The 27773-nt window shown below is 49.3% G+C and overlaps 1 protein-coding gene across 3 annotated transcripts in view; it reads left to right on the top strand.

The window, feature by feature from the left end:
* PDE2A (phosphodiesterase 2A) overlaps positions 1 to 27773 on the top strand; it is a 633083-nt gene that overhangs the window by 487271 nt on the left and 118039 nt on the right. For all 3 annotated transcript variants that reach the window (XM_069759489.1, XM_069759488.1, XM_069759486.1), the window contains one exon: positions 22907 to 22946. In XM_069759489.1, coding sequence (XP_069615590.1) covers positions 22907 to 22946 — 40 coding nt within the window. The remainder of the gene's footprint in view (positions 1 to 22906; positions 22947 to 27773) is intronic.

Genomic DNA, 27773 nt, shown 5'->3' with positions numbered 1-27773 from the left:
TCTGCAGACTGTGGAGAGGCCAGTGGTGTAATAGTCTGCAGGATGTATCACTGTGTATCTGCCAGGAGCGATGCTCTGCAGACTGCGGAGAGGTCAGCGGTGTAATAGTCTGCTTGATGTATCACTATGTATCTGTCAGGAGCGATGCTCTGCAGACTCTGGACAGGTCAGCGGTGTAATAGACTGCATGATGTATCACTATGTATCTGTCAGGAGTGATGCTCTGCAGACTGTGGAGAGGCCAGTGGTGTAATAGTCTGCAGGATGTATCACTGTGTATCTGCCAGGAGCGATGCTCTGCAGACTGCGGAGAGGCCAGTGGTGTAATAGTCTGCATGATGTATCACTATGTATCTGTCAGGAGCGATGCTCTGCAGACTCTGGACAGGTCAGCGGTGTAATAGTCTGCATGATGTATCACTATGTATCTGTCAGGAGTGATGCTCTGCAGACTCTGGACAGGTCAGCGGTGTAATAGTCTGCATGATGTATCACTATGTATCTGTCAGGAGTGATGCTCTGCAGACTCTGGACAGGTCAGCGGTGTAATAGTCTGCATGATGTATCACTATGTATCTGTCAGGAGTGATGCTCTGCAGACTCTGGACAGGTCAGCGGTGTAATAGTCTGCATGATGTATCACTATGTATCTGTCAGGAGTGATGCTCTGCAGACTGTGGAGAGGCCAGTGGTGTAATAGTCTGCAGGATGTATCACTGTGTATCTGCCAGGAGCGATGCTCTGCAGACTGCGGAGAGGTCAGCGGTGTAATAGTCTGCATGATGTATCACTATGTATCTGTCAGGAGCGATGCTCTGCAGACTCTGGACAGGTCAGCGGTGTAATAGTCTGCATGATGTATCACTATGTATCTGTCAGGAGTGATGCTCTGCAGACTCTGGACAGGTCAGCGGTGTAATAGTCTGCAGGATGTATCACTATGTATCTGTCAGGAGTGATGCTCTGCAGACTCTGGACAGGTCAGCGGTGTAATAGTCTGCAGGATGTATCACTATGTATCTGTCAGGAGCGATGCTCTGCAGACTCTGGACAGGTCAGCGGTGTAATAGTCTGCATGATGTATCACTATGTATCTGTCAGGAGCGATGCTCTGTAGATCCTCCTCTTCCAGCTGCTGCTCTCACTTCTGATGGATTTTCCTCATTTTCGTCTCATTAACCTACTTCTTAATATGCAAAACACCATCAGTCTTAATAAACGTTTCCAAGGGCGAAGCGGACGCCGTCCGGACAAATCGCCGCACTGCCTGCATCGGCTTAAACACAAACCTTCCCGTCACTGACAGAATGTGGCGCAGCAGCGCGGTGATAAACATTGGGCCAATATGGCAGCAGTGATACAATGTATCAATCATCGTGTCAGCCGTCCTGGTGTCATAGATGGATCCATGGAGTCTTATTACTGAGGAAATCTCATACATCTGCGATAAATCCCCCTCCCCCGTTGTACATTAGACTTTAGGAACATTCACAACAAAGAACAATGAAACAAGAACAATGGAAATCGCTGAACACGAGGAATAGAACAAGTGGTGGCTCTGAATTCTGCAGCCTCAGGATTATTCACCACTTCATGACCAGATGTTCAGGACTTAGTAGAGCCCCTCTGGCTGTTAGAACCTGCTGCCCCTCTGGCTGTTATAACCTGCTGCTCCTCTGGCTGCTATGACCTGCTGCCTCTCTGGCTGTTATAACCTGTTGCCCCTCTGGCTGATATGACCTGCTGCCCCTCTGGCTGTTATGACCGGCTGCCTCTCTGGCTGTTATAACCTGCTGCCCCTCTGGTAGCGTTCTTCAGAAATCTTAGCCAAATCCTCATGTGCAATGTCTCAAGGTCACTAATATTCTTGGATTGGTGGCAGCCGCCTTCTTCGCATTCCACCAAAGGTTTTCTTTGGAGTTAAGTCAGTTGACGGTGACGGCCGCTCTGGAATCTTCCAGAACATCTTTTGAAACCAGACCCTGTGGACTGTAAGGTGCTGGAATCATTGTCCAGTTGAAAAGTCCAAAGACGCCTGGACCTTCCTCACAGAAGGCATTATGTTTTCCAGGATTTCCTGATTCTTTATTAAATCCATCTTGTCCTCCACAGGTTTCCAGTTTCAGTAGAAGCCAAGCAGCTGCTGAACATCACTGAGCTCCCACCATGCTTCACTGGAGGCATCACCAAGCCCCCATTGTGATTCACTGTAGACATCACTGAGCCCCTGCCATGCCTCACTGTAGATATCATCGAGCCCTTCCTATGCTTCACTGTATATATCACCATCCCCCCTTTATGCTACACTGTAGATTTCACTGAGCTCTCACCCTACTTCACCATAGACATCACTGAGCCTCCACCATGCTTCACTGTAGACATTCCCAAGCTCCCATCATGCTATAGACATCAATGATCCCCACCCTGCTTCACTGTAGACACCACCGAACCCCTATCATGTTTCACTGTAGACAGCACTGAGCCCCCACCTTGCTTTACTGCAGATGGCACTGAGGCCCTGCCGTACTTTACTGTAGATATCATTGAGCCCCCTCCCATGCTTCACTGTAGGCAGGGTATTTCTTTAAGGATATGATTCAATCTTTCCCTAAACGTATACCTCTGATCTATAGGTCTGGAAAGTTCCAGTTTTGTTTCTTTGCCCCACAGAACAGAATCTCAGAACATCTCTCGTCATTTTACGGTTAGAGCATATTGGAGGTAACTTTTCTGGTGCTTTTGCTCAGTAGATGACATCTTGGAGTTCGGACATGGAAGGCACCCCTTCAGTATTTAGTAGGTCTCTTTCTGACCGAACTGACCCCTCAGCTCCTGCTGTCACCAGACCTCGCTGCAGGTCTTTGCAGTCACCTTTTTGTAGTCATGTCAGGAATATTCACCGCAGACTTTTGTGTCAAAAGCGATTTCTTTTTATTTCCAAATCCCGGTGCAGGTAGACATGTGCTCGGACATCTGCCCCCGCTGGGGCGAAGCCAAAGGTCCAGCAGGGTCTCGAGCACTCCCGCGCCTCTCGTGTGTGCGCCTTGGGGCTACAAATGTTTCACAACCTCCTGATGGACAAGAAGCTTCCTATACTAAGAGCCACTGTGTGAACAAGACCCAGGACTACTCAGAACCTTCCCTAGGTCGCCCTGATGTCCTGCACAATATGGTTTTCTGAGCCTTTGTCTTCCTGCACCTGGTTCTTGAAATTAAAGAAATCGCACTGGATACAAGAGTGTGCGGTGAGTATTCCTGGGGCTCGGCACCTCCGTCCGCCTGCACCTCGCATCCACTACTGCCTCAATCCTCCTCAACACTCGAGAGATTCCGAGTACCGGCCATAACCGGGATCTGGTGACAGCCGGCGACAGCGCCCTCCTCCTGCCACATCCAAGTACTGCAGCCGGAGCTCCTATGTGAGTTCTGCGTCCACCTGTATCTCCAGGAACATTTAGTGTCCTCTTCCTTGTTTGTACAATGATCTTTTCTCTTAACTTTTTGGACAACTCACTTTTCTGACGGGATAAAATTCCTTACGATTGCTGCCGAAATCTGGTGTCTGGTGACGCTTCATGTCTGCAGCGGGTCATAACAGTCAGAGGGGCAGCAGGTTATAACAGTCAGAGGGGCAGCAGGTTATAACAGCCAGAAGGCAAGCAGGTCATAACAGCCAGAGGGGCAGCAGGTTATAACAGCCAGAAGGCAAGCAGGTTATAACAGCCAGAAGGCAAGCAGGTTATAACAGCCAGAGGGGCAGCAGGTTATAACAGCCAGAGGGGCAGCAGGTCATAACAGCCAGAGGGGCAGCAGGTTATAACAGCCAGAAGGCAAGCAGGTCATAACAGCCAGAGGGGCAGCAGGTTATAACAGCCAGAAGGCAAGCAGGTTATAACAGCCAGAGGGGCAGCAGGTTATAACAGCCAGAAGGCAAGCAGGTTATAACAGCCAGAGGGGCAGCAGGTTATAACAGCCAGAGGGGCAGCAGTGTCAGACTGGGATGCCAAGGGCCCACCAGTAACAATGACTGTGGGGGCCCACTTTTCACCTTCATGCAAATATTACATGACCCTGGTTCACAATTTTATCTATATCTCTATATAATAATAAGCTGGGTATTTTGGTTAATGAATGATGGGATGCTGATTTTTTCGGTACAGAGAGAATCAAGTGAATTATGACAACTATTGCCCATACAGTGGGGTTGGGGGCCCAGACCTGCACAGGGGCCCACCAGGGGATTCCCCTGTTACCCTGTGGGCCAGTCCGAGCCTGGGCAGCAGGTTATGACAGCCAGAAGGCAAATAGGTTATAACAGCCAGAAGGCAAGCGGGTTATAACAGCCAGAGGGGCAGCAGGTTATAACAGCCAGAGGGGCAGCAGGTTATAACAGCCAGAAGGCAAGCAGGTTATAACAGCTAGAGGTGCAGCAGGTTATAACAGCAATAGGGGAAGCAGGTTATAGCAGCCAGAGGGGCAGCAGGATATAAGAGCAAGAGAGGCAGCAGGTTATAACAGCAAGAGGGGCAGCAGGTTATAACAGTTAGATGGGCGGCAGGTTATAACAGCCAGAGGGGCAGCAGGTTATTACAGCCAGAGGGGCAGCAGGTTATAACAGCCAGAGGGGCAGCAGGTTATAACCGTTAGAGGGGCAGCAGGTTATAACATCCAGAGGGGCAGCAGGTTATAACCGTTAGAGGGGCTCTACTAAGGTCTAGAGACGCTGGTCATGGAAGGTTGGTAATCTCAAGACTGCAGGAGTCAGTGACTGTGGCTTTTTGTGCTGAATGTAGAGAATCCCCCAGTTCTGTTAGTTTTGTTCAGTAACTTACATTGTTCTTGTTTCATTAGTTTATTGCAGAGAACAGAAATGTGTAAATTCTTTCTTGAACTGAATTTGGAGCAGGGAGGTGAATAATTCTGATTTTGCCTGTACATAAGGCCCCCAGACATGTTTAACCCCTTGCTCTCCACCTGCCATCCAGATACTGATGGGTGATGATCAGACCCCCGATACCTGAACATCACAGACTGTCACCAGCCCCCTAAGACCATCACTGGCAGCAAACTACCCCCAGCCCCGCTGCTTCCACGGTAGCTGGAAATGATCAGATCAGCAGAGGGATTAATTAGATCACATCTCACATAAACCCCGGGGGTCTCACTGCTGATTGCAAACTGATGGGGGCACTGGGAATAGGAATAAACACCCTGAGAACAGCAGAAAGTGAGAGAAATGGTATACGGCCACAATCACATGGAGAAAAAAAGCTCCTCACAAAAATGACTGCAGCTGCTGCAGAACCTCTTTGGGGTGGTTTCTTTCATTGACATTTATCAGTGATTGATATGTACGGGGCTCGATACTTCCACAGTTCTGCTGGCAGTCCTGTGAGGCATCAGCAGGAATTTACCTAATGATCTACAAAACCCGCCAGGTTACTGTGCCTTTAATGCCTTCGTTTCCTTAAATGCAAATTAGGTGGCGGAATATAATTAGGTGATGTTAGAGAAGAGTCTAATGAAGGCTGAGAAGAGGACACGTGGGGAAATCTTATTAACAAGTGCCCCCATTATACCAGCAAACGCTCCACAGCGTCTGATAATGATGGAGCCGCAGTAAATAACACACAACACGCCAGGATTTACATACAGCTCGTGTCCGCACCGCAAATACAGTCACCGCGCGACCCTCATATACAGCGCCAGACACAGCCTTCTGTAATGATAATGTAAAAATGTCATATTGTGAGTTTAGTTCCAGAAGGTTCCATGGCAGACACACGATGTGGGCCATTCCGACCCCCCTTCTCACTCTGCGTGTGTGTGTGTGTGTGTGTGTGTGTGTGTGTGTGTGAATCCTAAACCCCTCATTTCACCCCTCCCGCAAGAATTTATATGGTTCTATGCTGCGGGCAGACCAGTCTTCCTAATCTACTCGTTCCCCCCTCCCACCTGGTACTGCTTGAAACTAGTGGAGAGACCATGAGCTTCTATTCTATTAAAGTGATATATAGGGGCACCGATCCAAGCTAGAGATATAAGAATTATATCTTCCGGATGTCCCTCGATAGATCTATAACTCACCGAAACCGCTAGCAGCTAAACGCAATGAGTGCAAAGCGTTGCTTTCTCTATAAGCGGTTCATGTAATTACTCCATGTTTACACTTAAAAGAATCCCCATGATGTGGGGCACGTTCTAATCATCGTGTCTTTCGTATATGAGATTCATACAGCAAGCTAAGTATAAAAATAGTTTTCATATTTCTAAGTAAAGGGGAGGTTTCAGCCTCTAAGTGAGGTCACCATAGTGGGAGGGCTTTGGTTTTAGGCTAGGAAATAACTGTGTGAAGCAGGAGTCCTCTGTGTCTTTTGTCTGGGTTCTAGCTGTTTTACAGATGTGATATGTATCTTGATGTGTCTCCTGAGCACACTGCCAGCCATGATGATGCAATGATATAACGACCTGTGTGTGTTCTTTTCAATTTTAATCCCATTTTATTTGTAATTGTACTGTACATATGATTTGTCGCCTTTATAATATCTTTTTATACCTCTGTAAATACTGCCTACCTTTTTCTGGAGTAAAACATAAAACTACTAGCTTGTCTCTCCATGCTCTATAACGAACTGTCGCGTCCTCTGAGGTGAATTACACTACTGATTTGGGTTGGCTCAGGACCCGTTAATACTTTTCAAATCGGAGCTGGTGGCAGCAGAATTTGTCCTGTGCAATTGGGAGACTTTATAGCGATCAGCGGCGTTGATAATTATTGTTCCCGCCTGAGTGAGACTAGTTATATCGCCCTTGCTGCAGCATGCCCAATAGCCAGTACATAGCAGGCAGCCCTTCTGGCGACTAATTACCCTAGGTGCAGTACCCTGACTGACCTGAGGGTAAGGGGGCACTAGAGAGCTGCAAGTTCCAAACCAGTACTGGGTAGTGGGATATAGATAAATCCCCTTCAGAAGGAACCAGGGGCAACCAAACAACCCCGGTTCGTGACAAATTGGTGTGAGTGGTGGGGATGATAAAGATATCTTCCCCGTGAATCGAGACATATTGGTGGGATCCCTGACATATGCGGTGAGATTCGTGACACCCTCATATACAGTGCCAGGCACACGACCCTCATATACAGGGTGGGCCATTTATATGGATACACCTAAATAAAATGGGAATGGTTGGTGACATCAACTTCTTGTTTGTGGCACATTAGTATATGGGAGGGGAAAACTTTTAAAGATGGGTGGTGACCATGGAGGCCATTTTGAAGTTGGCCATTTTGGATCCGACTTTATTTTTTTCAATGGGAAGAGGGTCATGTGACACGTCAAACTTATTGAGAATTTCACAAGAAAAACAAAGGTGTGCTTGGTTTTAACGTAACTGTATTTCTTCATGAGTTATTTACAAGTTTATGACCACGTATAAAATGTGTTCAAAGTGCTGCCCATTGTGTTGGATTGTCAATGCAAACCCGCTTCTCCCACTCTTGACTCACTGATGGCAGCACCTCAGAAGAAATGCTAGCACAGGCTTCCAGTATACGTTGTTTCAGATGCTGCACATCTCGTATCTTCACAGCATAGACAATTGCCTTCAGATGACCCCAAAGATAAAAGTCGAAGGGGGTCCGATCAGGAGACCTTCGTGGCCATTCAACTGGCCCACGACAACCAATCCACTTTCCAGGAAACTGTTCATGTAGGAATGCTTGGACCTGACATCATAGATGGGGCACCACCACTCTCTATATGGGGTTCATATGCAGTGTCAGTACATAGCAATCATACAGAGTGTTAGTATATGGCGCTCATATACAGTTTCAGTACATGGTGCTCATACACACGGTCAGTACATTATGTGACAAAACACTCCGGGATCGCCTTTGCTGGGGTCAAAGGACACGTGGTTTGTGCATTGAATCTGAGGCGTACAGCAGGTTTCTGAGCAGGCTGACCTCAGGTCAGATTTATTAACGTGAAAGCAACACAAAAAACAAAACATAAAAATAAATCCTAGCCTGTCCGGCACTAACTAAACAAATACGTTGCTATCTCAACAACTGGGGGGGCTTCTCCCACCCAGCTAACATCACACAGATCTTGAGCAGAGCTCTTCACTCACGTTTGTCTCACACAGGCAGGCAATCTGTGTGCCCCAGGCAGACACTGGAAACACCCAGCTGGTCATCTTTTATTCCTGCAATCATTAACCCATTAGCACCCTGAAGATACTGAGTGGCCTAATTCACATAGGACAAACACCTGGGCGAGATATACCTGCCTCCATCTACCACACCAGCATGAGTCTTACATATCCCCCCCCCTTGCTCAGACCACTCCGGTCGAGCAAGAACGCTTTTGAAACAGTGCACTCGGGATAGGGCATCGGCGTTCCCCATCTGCACCCCAGGTCGGTGCTCCACCGTAAAAGAGTAAGCCTGCAGGGCAAGGAACCACCGGGTTACCCGACTATTACGGTCCTTGTGGAGGTGCATCCACTTGAGAGGGGCATGGTCTGTGACCAGCCTAAACTTCCTACCGGCCAGGTAATACTTGAGGGAGTCGAGAGCCCATTTAATGGCTAGGCACTCTTTTTCAACCACGGCATACCTCTGCTCATGTACATTCAGTTTCTGACTGAGATAGAGGACCGGGTGTTCGACTCCGTCCCTCACCTGGGAAAGTACAGCTCCGACACCAGTATCAGAGGCATCAGTTTGTACCACAAACTCGCTGCTGAAATCAGGAGTCACTAGTACGGGCTGAGAGCACAAAGCCCGTTTCAGGCTGTGGAAGGCCTCTTCAGCAGCTGAGGTCCATTTTACCATGACGGAACCCTTCCCCTTGGTAAGATCCGTCAAGGGAGTAGCCATGGCTGCAAAATTGGGTATGAACCGGCGATAATAGCCGGCAATCCCCAGGAAAGCCTGCACTTGTTTCTTGTTCACTGGTTGTGGCCAGCCCTGAATTGCCTGTATTTTGTCGATCTGGGGTTTATCCACTCCTCGGCCAATCACGTAGCCCAAGTATCGGGCTTCTTCAAGCCCGATGTGGCATTTCTTGGGGTTTGCCGTTAAACCTGCATCTCGCAGGTCATCAATCACCGCTTGTACCTTCTGGAGATGAGTTTCCCAGTCCATGCTGTAAATTACGATGTCATCCAGGTAGGCAGAAGCGTACTGTCTGTGAGGCCTCAAGACTCGATCCATCAATCTCTGGAACGTTGCGGGAGCTCCGTGAAGTCCAAACGGCATATAGACATACTGGAACAGACCTTCCGGTGTAGCAAATGCCGTCTTCTCTCTGGCCGCCTCGGCCAGAGGAATCTGCCAGTACCCCTTTGTTAAATCCAGGGTCGTAATGTATCGGGCTTTACCAAGCCGGTCGATCAACTCATCGACCCGGGGCATAGGGTACGCATCAAATTTAGAAACTGCATTCAGTTTCCTAAAGTCATTACAAAACCGGATGGAGCCATCCGGTTTAGGTATCAACACAATTGGACTGGACCAGGCGCTGTGTGACTCCTCAATGACTCCTAAGTCCAACATTGCCATCATTTCCGGTGTAACAGGCCAAAGTAACCCCGTCCCAGATTAACCCCGGGTATAATTTGGCCTAGGCCAGAGTATACCCCGGGGTATAAACTGGCCTAGGCCAAACTATACCCGGGCATAAAATGGCCTAGGCCAAACTATACCCCGGGGTGTAAAATAGCCTAGGCCAAAGTATACCCCTCCAGGCCAGATTATACCCCCCAGGGTAAGCTGAGGGAAAGCTGCTCATTCTTCTAGGTCACAGCTCCCCCTCCCATCGGGCACTGCTCCTTTTCAAGCTCCTCCACCTCTGGTGACGCCAGGGATCTCCCTTTCTAAGCCCCACCCCCTCCCTATAGTCACATGTGACATGAAATCTTCAGCCCTGCTCGGGCCAGCTCGTTGTCTTGGCGCCTTGGATATGCTTGGAAAAGGGCTTTGTATACCTAGGGGGCACTGACGAGCACTGAGGGGTGGGTGGGGAACCCCTTTACTGGTTGCTATGGGATATAGCATGATCACTCTATCCTAGCAACACCTTGGATACGCTTGGAAAAGGGGTTTATCTATCTTGGGGGCACCATTGCAGCACTGCGGGTGGGTGGGGAAACCTTTTACTGGTTGCTATGGGATTTTACATGACCAATTTATCCTAGCAACGCCTTGTATACGCTTGGAAAAGGGGTTAATCTACCTTGGGGGCACTCTCGCAGCACTTAAGGATAGGTGGTTAACCCCTTAGGTGGTTGCTATGGGATTTTACATGACCACTTTATCCTAGCAACGGCTTGTATACGCTTGGAAAAGGGGTTTATCTACCTTGGGGGCACCCTTGCAGCACTGCGGGTGGGTGGGGAAACCTTTTACTGGTTGCTATGGGATTTTACATGATCACTCTATCCTAGCAACGCCTTGAATACGCTTGAAAAAGGGGTTTATCTACCTTGGGGGCACTCTCGCAGCACTTAAGGATAGGTGGTTAACCCCTTAGGTGGTTGCTATGGGATTTTACATGACCACTTTATCCTAGCAACGGCTTGTATACGCTTGGAAAAGGGGTTTATCTACCTTGGGGGCACCCTTGCAGCACTGTGGGGAAGCCGGGGAACCCTTTTACTGGTTGCTATGGGATTTTACATGACCAATTTATCCTAGCAACGCCTTGTATACGCTTGGAAAAAAAACTATACCCCTCCAGGCCAGATTATGTAACTAATCTGGGGTTAAAGTTGCCTAGCCCAATTTATACCTCTCAGCTCATATTATACCCCAATGAAATCATTTGCATTGAGTGATATACACAAGAATTACTTAATGCTTCAACATTTTATTGAGAAACCAAACTGACAATTCTTAAAGAGTACCTCCCACTATACAAAACTTTTGGGAGGGGGGGCAATAATTTCTCATTAGCTATAAGTCACTTATCATGCAATGCAATTATCTGGGGCAACAAATCGCCCAACAGTCATTCTGTGTATTATGACATTTAGTCTAGCATGTCCTTGCTACCAAATTAATGTTTAAAGCTAAACACTGATAACAACATTGAAATGATCGTGCTTATTTTCAAGATACAGTGCATGTTCAGTTGTTGACTGCAGATTGAAGCTTGCAGGATATGTCAACCAATCCATGGAGTCACCGACGTTTGTGTAGATTATTATGTCGCAACTCAACAGATTCGCCGTGGTCATGATCTCTGCATCAGTTGCCCAGACTCCATCACGAGAGATTCCAGAGATGTTCACATATTCATTCACATTTTGGTTCAAGTAGTCCTGTAGTTTTTTTGTCAAGTCAGTTTTCATATGGTGGATGACTTTATCTCTGAGAAGGGAATGGTTGTCCTCTGTTCCTGTCAAGATGTAGCTGATGGCCCGGAAGAAGCAGTTTCCATCACCTTTGGTTTTATATGTACGCCGTGGTTGTTCAAGGTCTCGTCTGCATCCACAGTATACAACCTTACTAAACGTAAGGCCAAGAGTGGTGCTAAGATACTTCCTTCTTGAACTTGGTAGTAGGTTGAAAGCCTTAGTTTGCTTATTTTTCTGTGTGGCAGAGTCACTGGAATAATCATCATCGGATGGTGGAGAAGCCTCTTTATCCTGGTAAATCTTTAGGTTGCTGGTGTGGTATGTGTTGCTTAATATCTTGCCAGTTTTGTTGTTCTTAAGTTTTACTCGTCCCTTGGTCAAGGATTCCACAACTAAATAAGGTCCAATCCAGCGTGGTTCCATCTTTGAACCTATGCGTTGAATACGGCGCTGATTCTTGATATAAACTATGGTACCAGCAGTGATTTCTTTGTTACTTTTGTGTCGGCGATCAAAGGCACACTTCTGGTGTTCTTGAGCAGAGTGGATGTTGGTACTGACGTCTGAGTGCAGCTTTTTAAGAATGCTTGACAGTGTATTTAGCACATCAGGGGTGGCATGATCTGAAATGGGCATGGGATCCACCGTATCATCTTTTGAGGGATTAAGGTCCATGGGAAGCTTGGCCTTCCGTCCATACATGACCTCAAATGGAGTAACCTTGGTTGAAGCATGCACAGATGTGTGATAGGCAAACAGAACACCAGGGATGAATTGATCCCAGTTGTTTCCTTGGTCATTGACAAGCTTACTAAGAGCTTCTTTAAGTGTCCGATTATCACGTTCCCGCTGGCCATTTGTTTGTGGGTGGTATGCAGATGAAATACGGTGATCTGTTTGAAAATGTTCCATCAGGTTGTCAATGATCGAGTTTACAAACTCTCGTCCCTGGTCGCTAATCAGAGTCTCCATACAGCCAAGGCGACAGATAACGGAGTACAAAAAATTTGCCACTGACTTGGCACTCTTATCTGGGACAGCTGTTGCTTCAGTCCATTTGGAGAAATGATCAGTGGCAGCAACTATATATTTGTTGCCATTTGATGTTTCCTGAAGAGGGCCAATCATATCAATCCCAACTAAGCTCCATACTTTTCCAGGCACTGATATACTGTTGAGTGGTGGAGCTTCCTTTGTGATTTTGGGATTTATAACAAAACATTTTTGACAGGCTTTCACATACTGGTGAACGTCATTTTTCATTCCCTTCCAGTAAAACCGGTCAGAGATTTTGGCTAAAGTTTTATCTCTGCCAAAATGGCCCCCAGATATTGGGTTGTCATGACAGGCCTTCAGGATATTTGGCAGTCGACTTTTAGTAAGAACCTCCTTTTCCCTATGATAAACAATTCCTCCTTGGGTTCGATATGGCTTTGCTGTTTGTCTAAACTGGGACTTGGCATTTGCACGTTTCTCAGGAGGTAGATCGTAGGTATACTGAGGGTACCTTTGTTCTGTTGCAGTGTAGAATCTCAAAAGCTGGTCATACAATTGATCTTCCATGGTTGTCAAAATTGGAAAAGATTTGGTGTCATAGAGAGCAGAGAGGTGTCATAGAGAACATACAAAACAAGTTATCATTAACTATGCACTGACAGGACAGCGCCATCTACTGTCAGTTCAGATCTGCACACTTTTCAACAAATAAGCAATAGGGTGAGAAAAACAGTGAAGTGATAACATTATGGCCTAGAGAAATACTATAAAAACTATTTTATACCCCCTGGTATAAAGTTTATCCCCCGGGGGTATACTATGGCCTAAGTCAGCTTTTGAATTTTTGTGCTGTTTCCTTCCTCAGTAAAAGGGTTCCCCGGCTTCCCCACAGTGCTGCAAGGGTGCCCCCAAGGTAGATAAACCCCTTTTCCAAGCGTATACAAGCCGTTGCTAGGATAAAGTGGTCATGTAAAATCCCATAGCAACCACCTAAGGGGTTAACCACCTATCCTTAAGTGCTGCGAGAGTGCCCCCAAGGTAGATAAACCCCTTTTTCAAGCGTATTCAAGGCGTTGCTAGGATAGAGTGATCATGTAAAATCCCATAGCAACCAGTAAAAGGTTTCCCCACCCACCCGCAGTGCTGCAAGGGTGCCCCCAAGGTAGATAAACCCCTTTTCCAAGCGTATACAAGCCGTTGCTAGGATAAAGTGGTCATGTAAAATCCCATAGCAACCACCTAAGGGGTTAACCACCTATCCTTAAGTGCTGCGAGAGTGCCCCCAAGGTAGATTAACCCCTTTTCCAAGCGTATACAAGGCGTTGCTAGGATAAATTGGTCATGTAAAATCCCATAGCAACCAGTAAAAGGTTTCCCCACCCACCCGCAGTGCTGCAATGGTGCCCCCAAGATAGATAAACCCCTTTTCCAAGCGTATCCAAGGTGTTGCTAGGATAGAGTGATCATGCTATATCCCATAGCAACCAGTAAAGGGGTTCCCCACCCACCCCTCAGTGCTCGTCAGTGCCCCCTAGGTATACAAAGCCCTTTTCCAAGCATATCCAAGGCGCCAAGACAACGAGCTGGCCCGAGCAGGGCTGAAGATTTCATGTCACATGTGACTATAGGGAGGGGGTGGGGCTTAGAAAGGGAGATCCCTGGCGTCACCAGAGGTGGAGGAGCTTGAAAAGGAGCAGTGCCCGATGGGAGGGGGAGCTGTTACCTAGAAGAATGAGCAGCTTTCCCTCAGCTTACCCTGGGGGGTATAATCTGGCCTGGAGGGGTATACTTTGGCCTAGGCTATTTTATACCCCGGGGTATAGTTTGGCCTAGGCCAAAGTATACCCGGGGTATAATCTAGCCTAGGCCACTTTAACCCCGGGTATAGTCTGGCCTGGGGGTATAATCTGGCCTGTTACACCGGGGAGACGGCTTCACGGCGGGCTTCCGGAATCCGGTAGGGCTTCACATGAACAGTGACGCCAGGCTCTGTGACAATCTCATGTTTCACCAACTTCGTCCGGCCAGGTTTTTCGGAGAAAAACTGTCGGTTCTGTAACAAAAATTGCTTAACCTCAGATTTTTGTCGTTCTGAGAGAGTCTCAGCAACCTGCACCTCTGGTACAGTAGGTGAACAAACCGGACGGGGCAGATCCGCCGTTAGGGCAGAGCGGTCTTTCCAGGATTTTATCAGATTCACATGATAAATCTGTTCCGGTTTTCTCTTACCCGGCTGGTACACTTTATAGTTCACTTCACCAACTCTTTCTCGGACCTCAAATGGGCCCTGCCATTTCGCCAGGAATTTACTATCCACCGTAGGGATTAGGACCAACACCCTATCGCCGGGTGCAAATGTACGGACTTTAGCGCCTCTATCATAACTTTGCCTCTGGGCTCCCTGGGCCTGTAACATATGGTCCCTAACAATGGGCATGACAGCGGCAATACGATCCTGCATTTGTGTTACATGGTCGATCACCGTTTTAAAGGGAGTGACTTGACCTTCCCAGGTTTCTTTTGCGACGTCCAGCAGTCCCCGGGGACGACGGGCATACAACAGTTCGAAAGGCGAAAATCCTGTGGAAGACTGGGGAACTTCCCTAATGGCAAACAGCAAATAGGGTAACAAGTAATCCCAGTTCTTCCCATCTTTGTCTATCGCCTTCCGGAGCATCTGTTTTAAGGTTTTGTTGAAGCGCTCAACCAGGCCATCTGTTTGAGGGTGATAGACAGACGTACGCAACGGGTCTATTTGTAAGAGCCTGCAGAGCTCCTTCATTACCCTCGACATAAAGGGAGTCCCCTGGTCGGTGAGTATCTGTTTTGGAATTCCCACCCGACTAAACACTTGTACCAATTCCTTGGCGATCGTCTTGGTAGCTGTGTTACGTAAAGGGACGGCTTCCGGGTAACGAGTGGCATAGTCCACGATGACGAGGATATGTTGGTGCCCACGTGCGGATCGGGGAAGGGGCCCAACCAAATCCATCTCAATTCTCTCAAAAGGGACCCCGATGATAGGACGGGGTACCAAAGGGCTACGGAACTGAGATTTAGGGGCCGCGATTTGGCACTCTGGACAGGACTCACAATAGTTACGCACATCACAATGTATTCCAGGCCACACAAAACAATGCAATATCCTTTCTGTGGTTTTCTGTACCCCCAGATGTCCCCCCATTATATGTCCGTGGGCCAAGTCCAGTACCTTCCGCCGATAAGGTTTGGGTACCACTAACCGTTGCACTGTGTCTTCCCCTTTTTTTTCTACCTGGTAGAGCAAATCATTTTCAAGAACCATATACGGGTACGCTAGCCTAGTGTCAGGTTCTACGGGTACCCCATCTATCATTTTTACATTTTTCCTAGCCGGAGTCGAGGTAGGATCTTTCATTTGCTCGCTGTGGAAGTCATCCACCTGGACTCCCAAATCTGGCAGGCAGGGTGCCGGATGGCTGTCTGCCTCCGCCTCTCGCTGAGGTTCCTCAGTTTCCTCTGTTTCCCCCGCCATGACGGAGAAGGGGTACTGAATAATAATAATAAATCTTTATTTTTATATAGCGCTAACATATTCCGCAGCGCTTTACAGTTTTGAACACATTATCATCACTGTCCCCGATGGGGCTCACAATCTAAATTCCTATCAGTATGTGTTTGTAATGTGGGAGGAAACCGGAGTGCCCGGAGGAAACCCACGCAAACACGGAGAGAACATACAAACTCTTTGCAGATGTTGTCCTGGGTGGGATTAGAACCCAGGACCCCAGCGCTGCAAGGCTGCTGTGCTAACCACTGCGCCACCGTGCCGCCCAACTGAAGGTTACTGAAGGTTAGATTCACTAACCTCCCCAGCAACATCTTCCTGTGGGGTCTCCTCTAGGGACTCGGGACCTCCAGATGGCATGGGAGAAGATTCACGGGTACAGCTACTGTGAAGGAGTAACTGATTCTCCCACAACTGCCAGAAATAGGGAAAATCCCTGCCCAGGATTACATCATGTAACAATGCGGGAACGAGTCCCACTTTGTGCTGCACTGACCCATAGGGAGTGGAAATCCATATGACCGCTGTTAAGTACGAGCGGGTGTCACCATGCACACACGTCACAGAAAACTTGTCAGACGGACCAGACGGACGTGCCACCAGACTAGCTTTCACCAGAGTCACCACACTCCCAGAGTCTAGTAATGCCACAACATTTTTCCCATCAACAGATAATTCACACAGGTGTTTCACTGTATCATTTTGACCCGCATTCACACTCACTAGCTGTTTAACCAAAGACATGCGTTTTCTAGAGTCTATAACGTCGCACTGCATGGGTTCAGCGGTAACAGGACAGTTCGCAGAAACATGACCCTTCTCATGGCAGCGGAAACACCTAACATGTCCCCTACTGAGACCACCGTCCAATACTCTTGGTCTCGGCGTGCGAGCAGTCCCGGGTTCCTCCCCCACAGTTTTAAGCGATTTTCCTTCACCCGTGGTCCCTGGAACAGTCTTACCGGTTCCACGAGGAGGAGGCACAGACCGGGGGTTGGCGATGTCGTCGGGAAGTCCTTCTGCCACGGAATAACGCTCGACCAACTCCACAAGTTGATCCGCTGTCGTGGGATTTCCTTGGCTTACCCACCTTTTCAGCGCTGGGGGTAGTACTCTCAGGTACTTGTCCAGCACAACCCGCTGGATTATTTCGGGTATTGTCAGTACCTCGGGTTGCAGCCATTTCTTTGTCAAGTAGATCAGGTCGAACATCTGAGACCGCGCTGGTTTATCTTGCTGGTATGTCCACTGATGTACCCTCTGTGCCCGCACAGCCGTCGTCACACCCAGCCGGGCCAGGATCTCAGCTTTCAGCTTCTCAAAGTCCTGAGCGACCTCCGGGTCCAAATCATGGTAAGCTTTTTGGGCCTCGCCGGAGAGAAACGGGGCAATCAAATCGGCCCATCGTGCCTTCGGCCACTTCTCTCTCAATGCCGTCCGCTCAAAAGTTGTCAGATATGCCTCGACGTCATCTTCTGCAGTCAGCTTTTGCCAGTATCGACTCACATGGATCCTTCTGGACTCTGCTTCCGGGTCAGCGTCAGGCATGCTCACCAGGCGCTGCGCCACCTGTTGGAGAAGTTGGCGGTCTGCAACCGTCATGTCCACTAACTCCTTCAGCTGTGCCGCCATCAAGCGATTAGCTTCGTGCTGTGCGGCAGTGGCCTGCTGCTGTACGGCAGTGGACTGTACTAAGGCTTTCACCACGTCTTCCATGCTGTCGCCTGTGCCACGGTATGCCCGCGTTCTCCACCACAATGTGACGAAACACTCTGGGATCGCCTTTGCTGGGGTCAAAGGACACGTGGTTTGTGCATTGAATCTGAGGCGTACAGCAGGTTTCTGAGCAGGCTGACCTCAGGTCAGATTTATTAACGTGAAAGCAACATAGAAAAACAAAACATAAAAATAAATCCTAGCCTGTCCGGCGCTAACTAAACAAATACGTTGCTATCTCAACAAATAGGGGGGCTTCTCCCACCCAGCTAACATTACACAGATCTTGAGCACAGCTCTTCACTCACGTTTGTCTCACACAGGCAGGCAATCTGTGTGCCCCAGGCAGACACTGGAAACACCCAGCTGGTCATCTTTTATTCCTGCACTTATTAACCCATTAGCACCCTGAAGATACTGAGTGGCCTAATTCACATAGGACAAACACCTGGGCGAGATATACCTGCCTCCATCTACCACACCAGCATGAGTCTTACAATTACAATCATACACAGTGTGGGTACATGGCATTCATATACAGTGTCAGTACATAGGGTTCATATACAGTGTCAGTACATGGCGTTCATATACAGGGTTAATACATACTGGTCATATACAGTGTCATTACACGACGCTCATATATTGGAGTATATTAGTGGCCAGTGGGCCTTACTTCTATACCAGGAAAGATCTGTGAACAGATTATTAAACAGCATGTATGTAAGTACTTGGATAAGAATACAGTAATTAACCAGAGCCAGCATGGGTTTGTAGCAAACAAGACATGCCATGTCCTTCTATAATGGAATCACTGACTGGGTGGATCAGGGAAATGCAGTAGATTTAGTATATCTCGACTTCAGCAAAGCATTTGATAAAGGATCTCATACTATCTTTATTGAAAAAAAATGACCAAGTATGGGATTGACAAGGCTACGGTTAGGTGGATTCATAACTGGCTCAGTGATCGTACTCAAAGAGTGGTAATAAATGGTTGCACATCCAATTGGAAAAGTGTTTCAAGTGGGGGACCACAAGGCCCTGCCTGGCCCCAGTTTTAGAAGTGGGTACCACAAGGCTCTGTCCTGGCCCCAGTGTTGTTCAACAATTTTATAAATGATCTAGATAAGGGAACTTAAGGTAAACTAATGAAATTTGCAGATGATGCAAAGCTAGGAGGTATAGCTAACACTAGAGAAGACAGAAATGATTCAGGAGGAGCTAGATAAGCTTCTACAATGGGCAGCCGGTAATAGAATGGTATTTAATAACAAGGAGAAATGCAAGAGTCTGCATCTGGGCAAGAAAAACAAAAGTTACATCTACAGAATGGAAGGAATAGAACTAAGCAACAGCACGTGTGAAAAAGAAACAGAAAAACTGGAGCAAGGTTAGAGAAAAGCGACCAGGATGGTGAGTGGACTGCAAAGTATGTCATATGACGAATGGTTAGAGTATCTGGGAATGTTTAGCTTGTAAAAGAAAAGGCTAAGGGGAGACTTAATAGCTGTCTACAAATATCTGAAGAGCCGTCACAGTGTAGAGGGATCATCATTATTCTCATTTCAACAAGGAAACAAGAGAAGCAATGGAATGAAATGGAAAGAAAGAAGATACAGATTAGATATTAGAAAAAACTTTTTGACAGTTAGGGTGATCAATGAGTGGAACACGAGAGGTGGTGAGTTCTCCTTCAATGGAAGTCTTCACACAGAGGCTGGACAGACATCTGTCTGAGAAGGGTTAGTGAGCAGGGGTTGAACACGATGACACAGGAGGTCCCTTCCAACTCTAACATTCTATGATATACAGCGTCAGTTTATGGTGTACATATACACTGTCAGCACATGCCGGTCATACACACTGTCAGCACATGCCGGTCATATACAGTGTCAGTACATGGCGCTCATACACAGTGTCAGTACATGGCGCTCATACACAGTGTCAGTACATGGCGATCATACATAGTGTCCGTACATGGCGATCATACACAGTGTCAGCACATGGCGCTCATACACAGTGTCAGGACATGGCGCTCATACACAGTGTCAGTACATGGCACTCATACACAGTGTCAGGACATGGCGCTCATACACAGTGTCAGTACATGGCTCTCATACACAGTGTCAGTACATGGCGATCATACACAGTGTCCGTACATGGCGATCATACACAGTGTCAGCACATGGCGCTCATACACAGTGTCAGGACATGGCGCTCATACACAGTGTCAGTACATGGCGCTCATACACAGTGTCAGGACATGGCGCTCATACACAGTGTCAGTACATGGCGCTCATACACAGTGTCAGTACATGGCGATCATACACAGTGTCCGTACATGGCGATCATACACAGTGTCCGTACATGGCGATCATACACAGTGTCAGGACATGGCGCTCATACAGTGTCATGACATGGCGCTCATACAGTGTCAGTACATGGCGCTCATACACAGTGTCAGGACATGTCGCTCATACAGTGTCAGTACATGGCGCTCATACAGTGTCAGTACATGGCGCTCATACACAGTGTCAGTACATGGCGCTCATACACAGTGTCAGGACATGGCGCTCATACAGTGTCAGGACATGGCGCTCATACAGTGTCAGTACATGGCGCTCATACACCATGTCAGGACATGGCGATCATACACAGTGTCAGGACATGGCGATCATACACAGTGTCAGCACATGGCGCTCGTACACCGTGTCAGGACATGGCGATCATACACACTGTCAGGACATGGCGGTCATACACAGTGTCAGTACATGGCGGTCATACACACTATCAGGACATGGCACCCATACACAGTGTCAGTACATGGCGGTCATACACCGTGTCAGCACATGGCGGTCATACACCGTGTCAGTACATGGCGCTCATACACAGTGTCAGTACATGGCGCTCATACACAGTGTCAGTACATGGCGCTCATACACAGTGTCAGTACATGGCGCTCATACACAGTGTCAGTACATGGCGCTCATACACAGTGTCAGGACATGGCGCTCATACATAGTGTCAGTACATGGCGATCATACACAGTGTCAGTACATGGCGGTCATACACACTGTCAGGACATGGCGGTCATACACAGTGTCAGTACATGGCGCTCATACACAGTGTCAGGACATGGCGCTCATACAGTGTCAGGACATGGCGCTCATACAGTGTCAGTACATGGCGCTCATACACCATGTCAGGACATGGCGATCATACACAGTGTCAGCACATGGCGCTCATACACAGTGTCAGTACATGGCGCTCATGCACAGTGTCAGTACATGGCGGTCATACACAGTGTCAGTACATGGCGCTCATACACAGTGTCAGGACATGGCGCTCATACATAGTGTGAGTACATGGCGCTCGTACACAGTGTCAGTAGATGGCGCTCATACACAGTGTCAGGACATGGCGCTCATACACAGTGTCAGGACATGGCGCTCATACATAGTGTCAGTACATGGCGCTCGTACACAGTGTCAGTAGATGGCGCTCATACACAGTGTCAGGACATGGCGCTCATACACAGTGTCAGCACATGGCGCTCATACACAGTGTCAGCACATGGCGCTCATACACAGTGTCAGGACATGGCGCTCATACACAGTGTCAGGACATGGCGCTCATACACAGTGTCAGGACATGGCGCTCATACACAGTGTCAGGACATGGCGCTCATACACAGTGTCAGGACATGGCGCTTATACATAGTGTCAGTACATGGCGGTCATACACAGTGTCAGTACATGGCGCTCATACATAGTGTCAGTACATGGCGCTCATACACAGTGTCAGTACATGGCGCTCATACATAGTGTCAGTACATGGCGCTCATACACAGTGTCAGGACATGGCGATCATACACACTGTCAGTACATGGCGCTCATACATAGTGTCAGTACATGGCGCTCATACACAGTGTCAGTACATGGCGCTCATACACAGTGTCAGTACATGGCGCTCATACACAGTGTCAGTACATGGCGCTCATACACAGTGTCAGGACATGGCGCTCGTACACAGTGTCAGTACATGGCGCCGATACAGTGTCAGGACATGGCGGTTGTGAATGCCCGGCCTGCAGAACCTCCTATAACCGCTGTCCAGCTGTGAAGTTTGCAGCGTCTCCTATAACTTTGCGCGTGGACCAGACGGGTTAATATCCCCAGTAACGAGCGTCTCCCTGATTACTCTACATTTCTGGTTAATTAGTTGAGCATGTAAACAAGATGATGGGGGTTGTGGTTTTTGCCTTTTCCCGACACCTGTTGAATACGAGGCCGCACCACGCACCATAAGTCTCTATCTAATTAACTCCGCCGACCTCAGCTTTTCAGCTTTCGGCGCTGTTTCTAGGTAAGGTGATTTCAAAGTGCGAAGGTGAAAAAAAAAAAGAGAAAGACAACGATGGCGGAAAGTTTTCTAATCAAGGTATTAATGGAAAGTAATTAAAACGCGCGGAGCTGGAGATTAACGAGGAAGTGATTCACACCGATTATATGCCGGCAACCAGATAATGCTCCTTTAATGGGAGATGACCCCGGGGGGAGCGCCCGCTGCAGGAGTAGAGCCCCAGAATCCCTCAACAGCTTCAAGATCTCTGCTTGCTGACAGTGAATAGAGCAGAGACTGTCCTGGCTTACTACTTCTCACTGCTGAAGGTTTGTTACAATGTATCCAGTCCAGACAATAGTCTGTGAGCAGAACAAGTCTCAGTGCCAGAGCTTGTGTGCTGCAGTGGAGTCACAGCTCCCCCTAGTGGGCACCCATGTGACAGGCTGATGAGTGGTGTATGTCTCCCCCTAGTGGGCACCCATGTGACAGGCTGATGAGTGGTGTATGTCTCCCCCTAGTGGGCACCCGTGTGACAGGCTGATGAGTGGTGTATGTCTCCCCCTAGTGGGCACCCGTGTGACAGGCTGATGAGTGGTGTATGTCTCCCCCTAGTGGGCACCCGTGTGACAGGCTGATGAGTGGTGTATGTCTCCCCCTAGTGGGCACCCGTGTGACAGGCTGATGAGTGGTGTATGTCTCCCCCTAGTGGACACCCATGTGACAGGCTGATGAGTGGTGTATGTCTCCCCCTAGTGGGCACCCGTGTGACAGGCTGATGAGTGGTGTATGTCTCCCCCTAGTGGTCAGCCTGTGTGCAGGGGCTGCAGACAGTTTGTGTTGTCCTCCTCCATATAGATGTGATGTTTATATAAAGTGTCAACTAATCCAGAGTTATGTAAATGTCATCATCAATATTCATGAGCTGTTCTCCAATCACAGGCGCTGCTGCAAGTTGCCAAAAACCTCTTCACACATTTAGGTGAGTTCTGTGTTGTTGTTATTATTATTATTAATAATTTTTTTTTAACCCCATTAATTCCATTGAGCGGCAAATGTGAAGCAGGCGACGTACAAATTATACACAAGTTGTAGAAAAATATTTAGAATTGAGAGTCCTCAGTGGTTGATGCCTTTTAATGGCCAACTGAAAAGATGGGAACAAATTGCAGCTTTCGAGACTACACAGGTCTCTATCAGGTAAAGACTAAAAGAAATTCTGAAGAATCACATATTTATGCACAACATAGCACAGGAAAAAAAAGATGGGAAAAAAACCATGGATAAGCCAGGTGACATGAAGCAGAATTACCATGGGTGATAAACAGTTACGTCCATAAATATTGGACCAGTTCTTAGATAAGGAATGTTTTATTGTCCTGTGATTGGGGTCTCTGTTGTGATGATATCACACAAATTGTATCCATGCTACATGCTGTACATAAAGTGAGCAGAGGGGAGAGGACCCTGCACACAGCGTACAGGATTACTACTCACCCTGTGTCCTCATCTTCTTACAGCTAAGTGAACAGGGCAGCACACTGCAGCGCTAAAACATGCAAACTTGAAAACACGAAATTTGAACTGCATTACTGCACTAGAAATATGAAAAATGAGAGCTTTTAGCGCATAAAAATGGCCAATTTTATGTGTACCTGGTAGCCCCGTTACGGCATCTCTCTTATACCAGGTCCTACGCTTGACCTACCTCGCTGAGAATAAACGTCTCCATCTGAATGGGTACATGTGAAAACCTCTTCCTAGACTAAAATTCTCTCTCTCTGTGGAGGTAAGGCAAGCGTAGGACCTGGTATAAGAGAGATGCCGTAACGGGGCTACCAGGTACACATAAAATTGGCCATTTTTATGCGCTAAAAGCTCTCATTTTTCATATTTCTAGTGCAGTAATGCAGTTCAAATTTCGTGTTTTCAAGTTTGCATGTTTTGGCGCTGCAGTGTGCTGCCCTATTTACTTAACTATATACGAGTTGGCGACTCTGGGTTCAGCACCTGTTCACACTCAGTTTATGTTTGGATGTGCAGGTCAGGTTTTTGAAATGTACTCATCTTCTTACAGACCCCTCCACCCTGTGTCCCCCCTCCTCAGACCCCTCCTTTGTGTCCCCCCCTCCTCACAGACCCCTCCACCCTGTGTCCCCTCTCAGACCCCTCCACCCTGTGTCCCCCCCTCCTCAGACCCCTCCACCCTGTGTCCTTCCTCCTCACAGACCCCTCCACCCTGTGTCCCCCCTCCTCAGACCCCTCCACCCTGTGTCCTTCCTCCTCACAGACCCCTCCACCCTGTGTCCCCCCTCCTCAGACCCCTCCACCCTGTGTCCCCCCTCCTCAGACCTCTCCACCCTGTGTCCCCCCTCCTCACAGACCCCTCCACCCTGTGTCCCCCCCTCCTCAGACCCCTCCACCCTGTGTCCCCCTCCACAGACCCCTCCACCCTGTGTCCCCCCCTCCTCAGACCCCTCCACCCTGTGTCCTTCCTCCTCACAGACCCCTCCACCCTGTGTCCCCCCTCCTCAGACCCCTCCACCCTGTGTCCCCCCTCCTCAGACCCCTCCACCCTGTGTCCCCCCTCCTCACAGACCCCTCCACCCTGTGTCCCCCCCTCCTCAGACCCCTCCACCCTGTGTCCCTCCTCCTCACAGACCCCTCCACCCTGTGTCCCCCCTCCTCAGACCCCTCCACCCTGTGTCCTTCCTCCTCACAGACCCCTCCACCCTGTGTCCCCCCTCCTCAGACCCCTCCACCCTGTGTCCTTCCTCCTCACAGATCCCTCCACCCTGTGTCCCCCCTCCTCACAGACCCCTCCACCCTGTGTCCCCCCCTCCTCAGACCCCTCAACCCCGTGTCCCCCTCTCCTCACAGACCCCTCCACCGTGTCCCCCTCTCCTCACAGACCCCTCCACCCTGTTTCCCCCTCTCCACACAGACCTGTCCACCCTGTGTCCCCCCCTTACTGACCCCACCACTCTGTGTTCCCCCCCCCTCCTCACAGACCCCTCCACCCTGTGTCCTCCCTTACTGATCCCTCCACCCTGTGTCCCCCCCCCTTACTGACCCCTCCACCCTGTGTCCCCCCCTCCTCAGACCCCTCCACCCTGTGCCCCCCCTTACTGACCCCTCCACCCTATGTCCCCCCCTTACTGACCCCTCCACCCTATGTCCCCCCCCTTACTGACCCCTCCACCCTATGTCCCCCCCTTACTGACCCCTCCACCCTGTGTCCCCCCTCCTCAGACCCCTCCACCCTGTGTCTCCCTCTCCCCACAGACCCCTCCACCCTATGTCCCCTCTCCCCACAGACCCCTCCACCCTATGTCCTTCCTCCTCACAGACCCCTCCACCCTGTGTCCCCCCTCCTCACAGACCCCTCCACCCTATGTCCCCCCCCTTAGTGACCCATCCACCCTGTGTCCCCATTCTTACTGACCCCTCCACCCTATGTCCCCCCCTTACTGACCCCTCCATCCTGTGTCCCCCCCTTACTGACCCCTCCACCCTATGTCCCCCCCTTACTGACCCCTCCACCCTATGTCCCCCCCCTTACTGACCCCTCCACCCTATGTCCCCCCCTTACTGACCCCTCCACCCTATGTCCCCCCCCCTTAGTGACCCCTCCACCCTATGTCCCCCCCTTACTGACCCCTCCACCCTATGTCCCCCCCTTACTGACCCCTCCACCCTATGTCCCCCCCCTTACTGACCCCTCCACCCTATGTCGTCCCCCCTTACTGACCCCTCCACCCTATGTCCCCCCCCCTTACTGACCCCTCCACCCTGTGCCCCCCCCTTACTGACCCCTCCACCCTATGTCCCCCCCTTACTGACCCCTCCACCCTATGTCCCCCCCCTTACTGACCCCTCCACCCTATGCCCCCCCTTACTGTCCCCTCCACCCTGTGTCCCCCCCGTTACTGACCCCTCCACCCTGTGTCCCGTGCCCCCACCCTCAGCCCCTGGCAGACTGATGATTAGCGGCTGCTCGTTGCTTTGTATTTATCCGCTGAAGGATGGAAATAATTAGCGCCAGTCATCAGGACGGTGTCGTCTGCTCTTTACCTTCCGACGCTGCGAGAATCCATCACAAATATGAATCCAGCCTCATAAAAGAGGAAAAATTACTCCGGGCTGAAATTATTTCTGGAGACGCCAAACCGCTTTATCAGGAGCAAATGCCGCTGTCAGCGCCGCTCCTGACATATAATAACCGTTCTCCCAGTGATTAAACTGCACTTTGTCACAAGCAAAATATCAGCAATTACCGAATATTAGGGAGGCAAGAAAACGAGGCCCCTTCTAAACGAGGCGCTGTCTCTTTAAGAGGTCTGCAAACATAGCAGAGCACTCACTAGAGGGGGCGCTGGATCTGCCGGGACCGAGAGTCTTCAGCCGTAGAGTGGTGTGATTTCTATATGGCGGTAATATTATTTAGTCACAGGTGCAGATGCTCTCCTCAACATTGAGACTAGCACCAAGAACGAAAATGGCGAACGATGGAAATCTCAGGATGGAGACTTCCCAGATCAGTCCGGAGTCTCAGCCACGTGCCAAAATCCCGGCACCTGAGGTCATTAATGGTCGTCTGAAGAAGATTCTGCCACTGAACGTACGATCCGCTACTGACAGCTCCTGTGTAAACACCGACCATTGACATCCCCTATGTGCTCGGTGGAGAGAAGTCAGGAGACCCTGCCGGCAGCTCCTGGGTAATCGCCGACCAATGACGCGCTCAATGGAGACAAGTCCGGAGATGCTGCCGGCAGCTCCTGTGTAAACACCGACCATTGACATCCCCTATGTGCTCGGTGGAGAGAAGTCAGGAGACCCTGCCGGCAGCTCCTGGGTAATCGCCAACCAATGACGCGCTCAATGGAGACAAGTCCGGAGATGCTGCCGGCAGCTCCTGTGTAATCACCGACCAATGACGTCCATGATGTGCTCGATGGAGACAAGTCCGGAGATGCTGCCGGCAGCTCCTGTGTAATCATGTAGAGAGGCATACTCCTCGTGTCTTCATTCCAGGTCACTAACAGCTCAATTTGGTGGTGGATTCAGTGATGCAAAGTGTCCTAGGAGCCGTGTTTCCATTTGACACCCCAGGACGCATGTTCCTCATACAACTGTGAGCAGCCTGTGTGACCTGAACCTGCTCCCGTGGCTGCAGTGGCTCCAGACTTGTTTCCATTGTTCTTGTTTCCTATCGATCAAATCAGGGACGTTATTGGTCAGTGATTACACAGGAGCTCACTGCAGAGCCTCCTGACTTGTCTCCATCGAGCACATCAGGGACATCATTGGTCGGTGATTACACAGGAGCTGCCGGCAGCATCTCCGGACTTGTCTTCCATCAAGCTCATGGGGGATGTCATTGGTCAGTGATTACACGGGAGCTGCTGGCAGCATCTCCGGACTTGCCACCATCGAGCACATCAGGGACGTCATTGGCCGGTGATCACACAGGAGCTGCCAGGAGCATCTCAGGACTTGTCTCCATTGAGCACATGGGGGGACATCATTGGTCGGTGATTACACAGGAGCTGCCGGCAGCATATCCCATCTTGTCTCCATCGAGCACAATGGAGACGTCATTGGTCGGTGATTACACAGGAGCTGGCGTTCAGCGTCTCTTGACTTGTCTTCATCGAGCACATGGAGACGTCATTGGTCGGTGATTTGTTGTGAATTCTGTGGCTGAATTCACTCCTGTGGTCACAAGTGGTACTGCAGCTTCTGAGCTTCCTCCCTCAGGTGTTCTGGTGAGCTCGTTAACTGCTTCATTACTTAACTCCGCCTG

Source organism: Ranitomeya imitator, chromosome 3 (genome assembly GCF_032444005.1).
Source record: "Ranitomeya imitator isolate aRanImi1 chromosome 3, aRanImi1.pri, whole genome shotgun sequence".
NCBI classification, from domain to species: domain Eukaryota; kingdom Metazoa; phylum Chordata; class Amphibia; order Anura; family Dendrobatidae; genus Ranitomeya; species Ranitomeya imitator.
The sequence above is the reverse complement of the archived record's forward strand: the minus strand, read 5'-3'. Positions and strand labels throughout refer to the sequence as shown.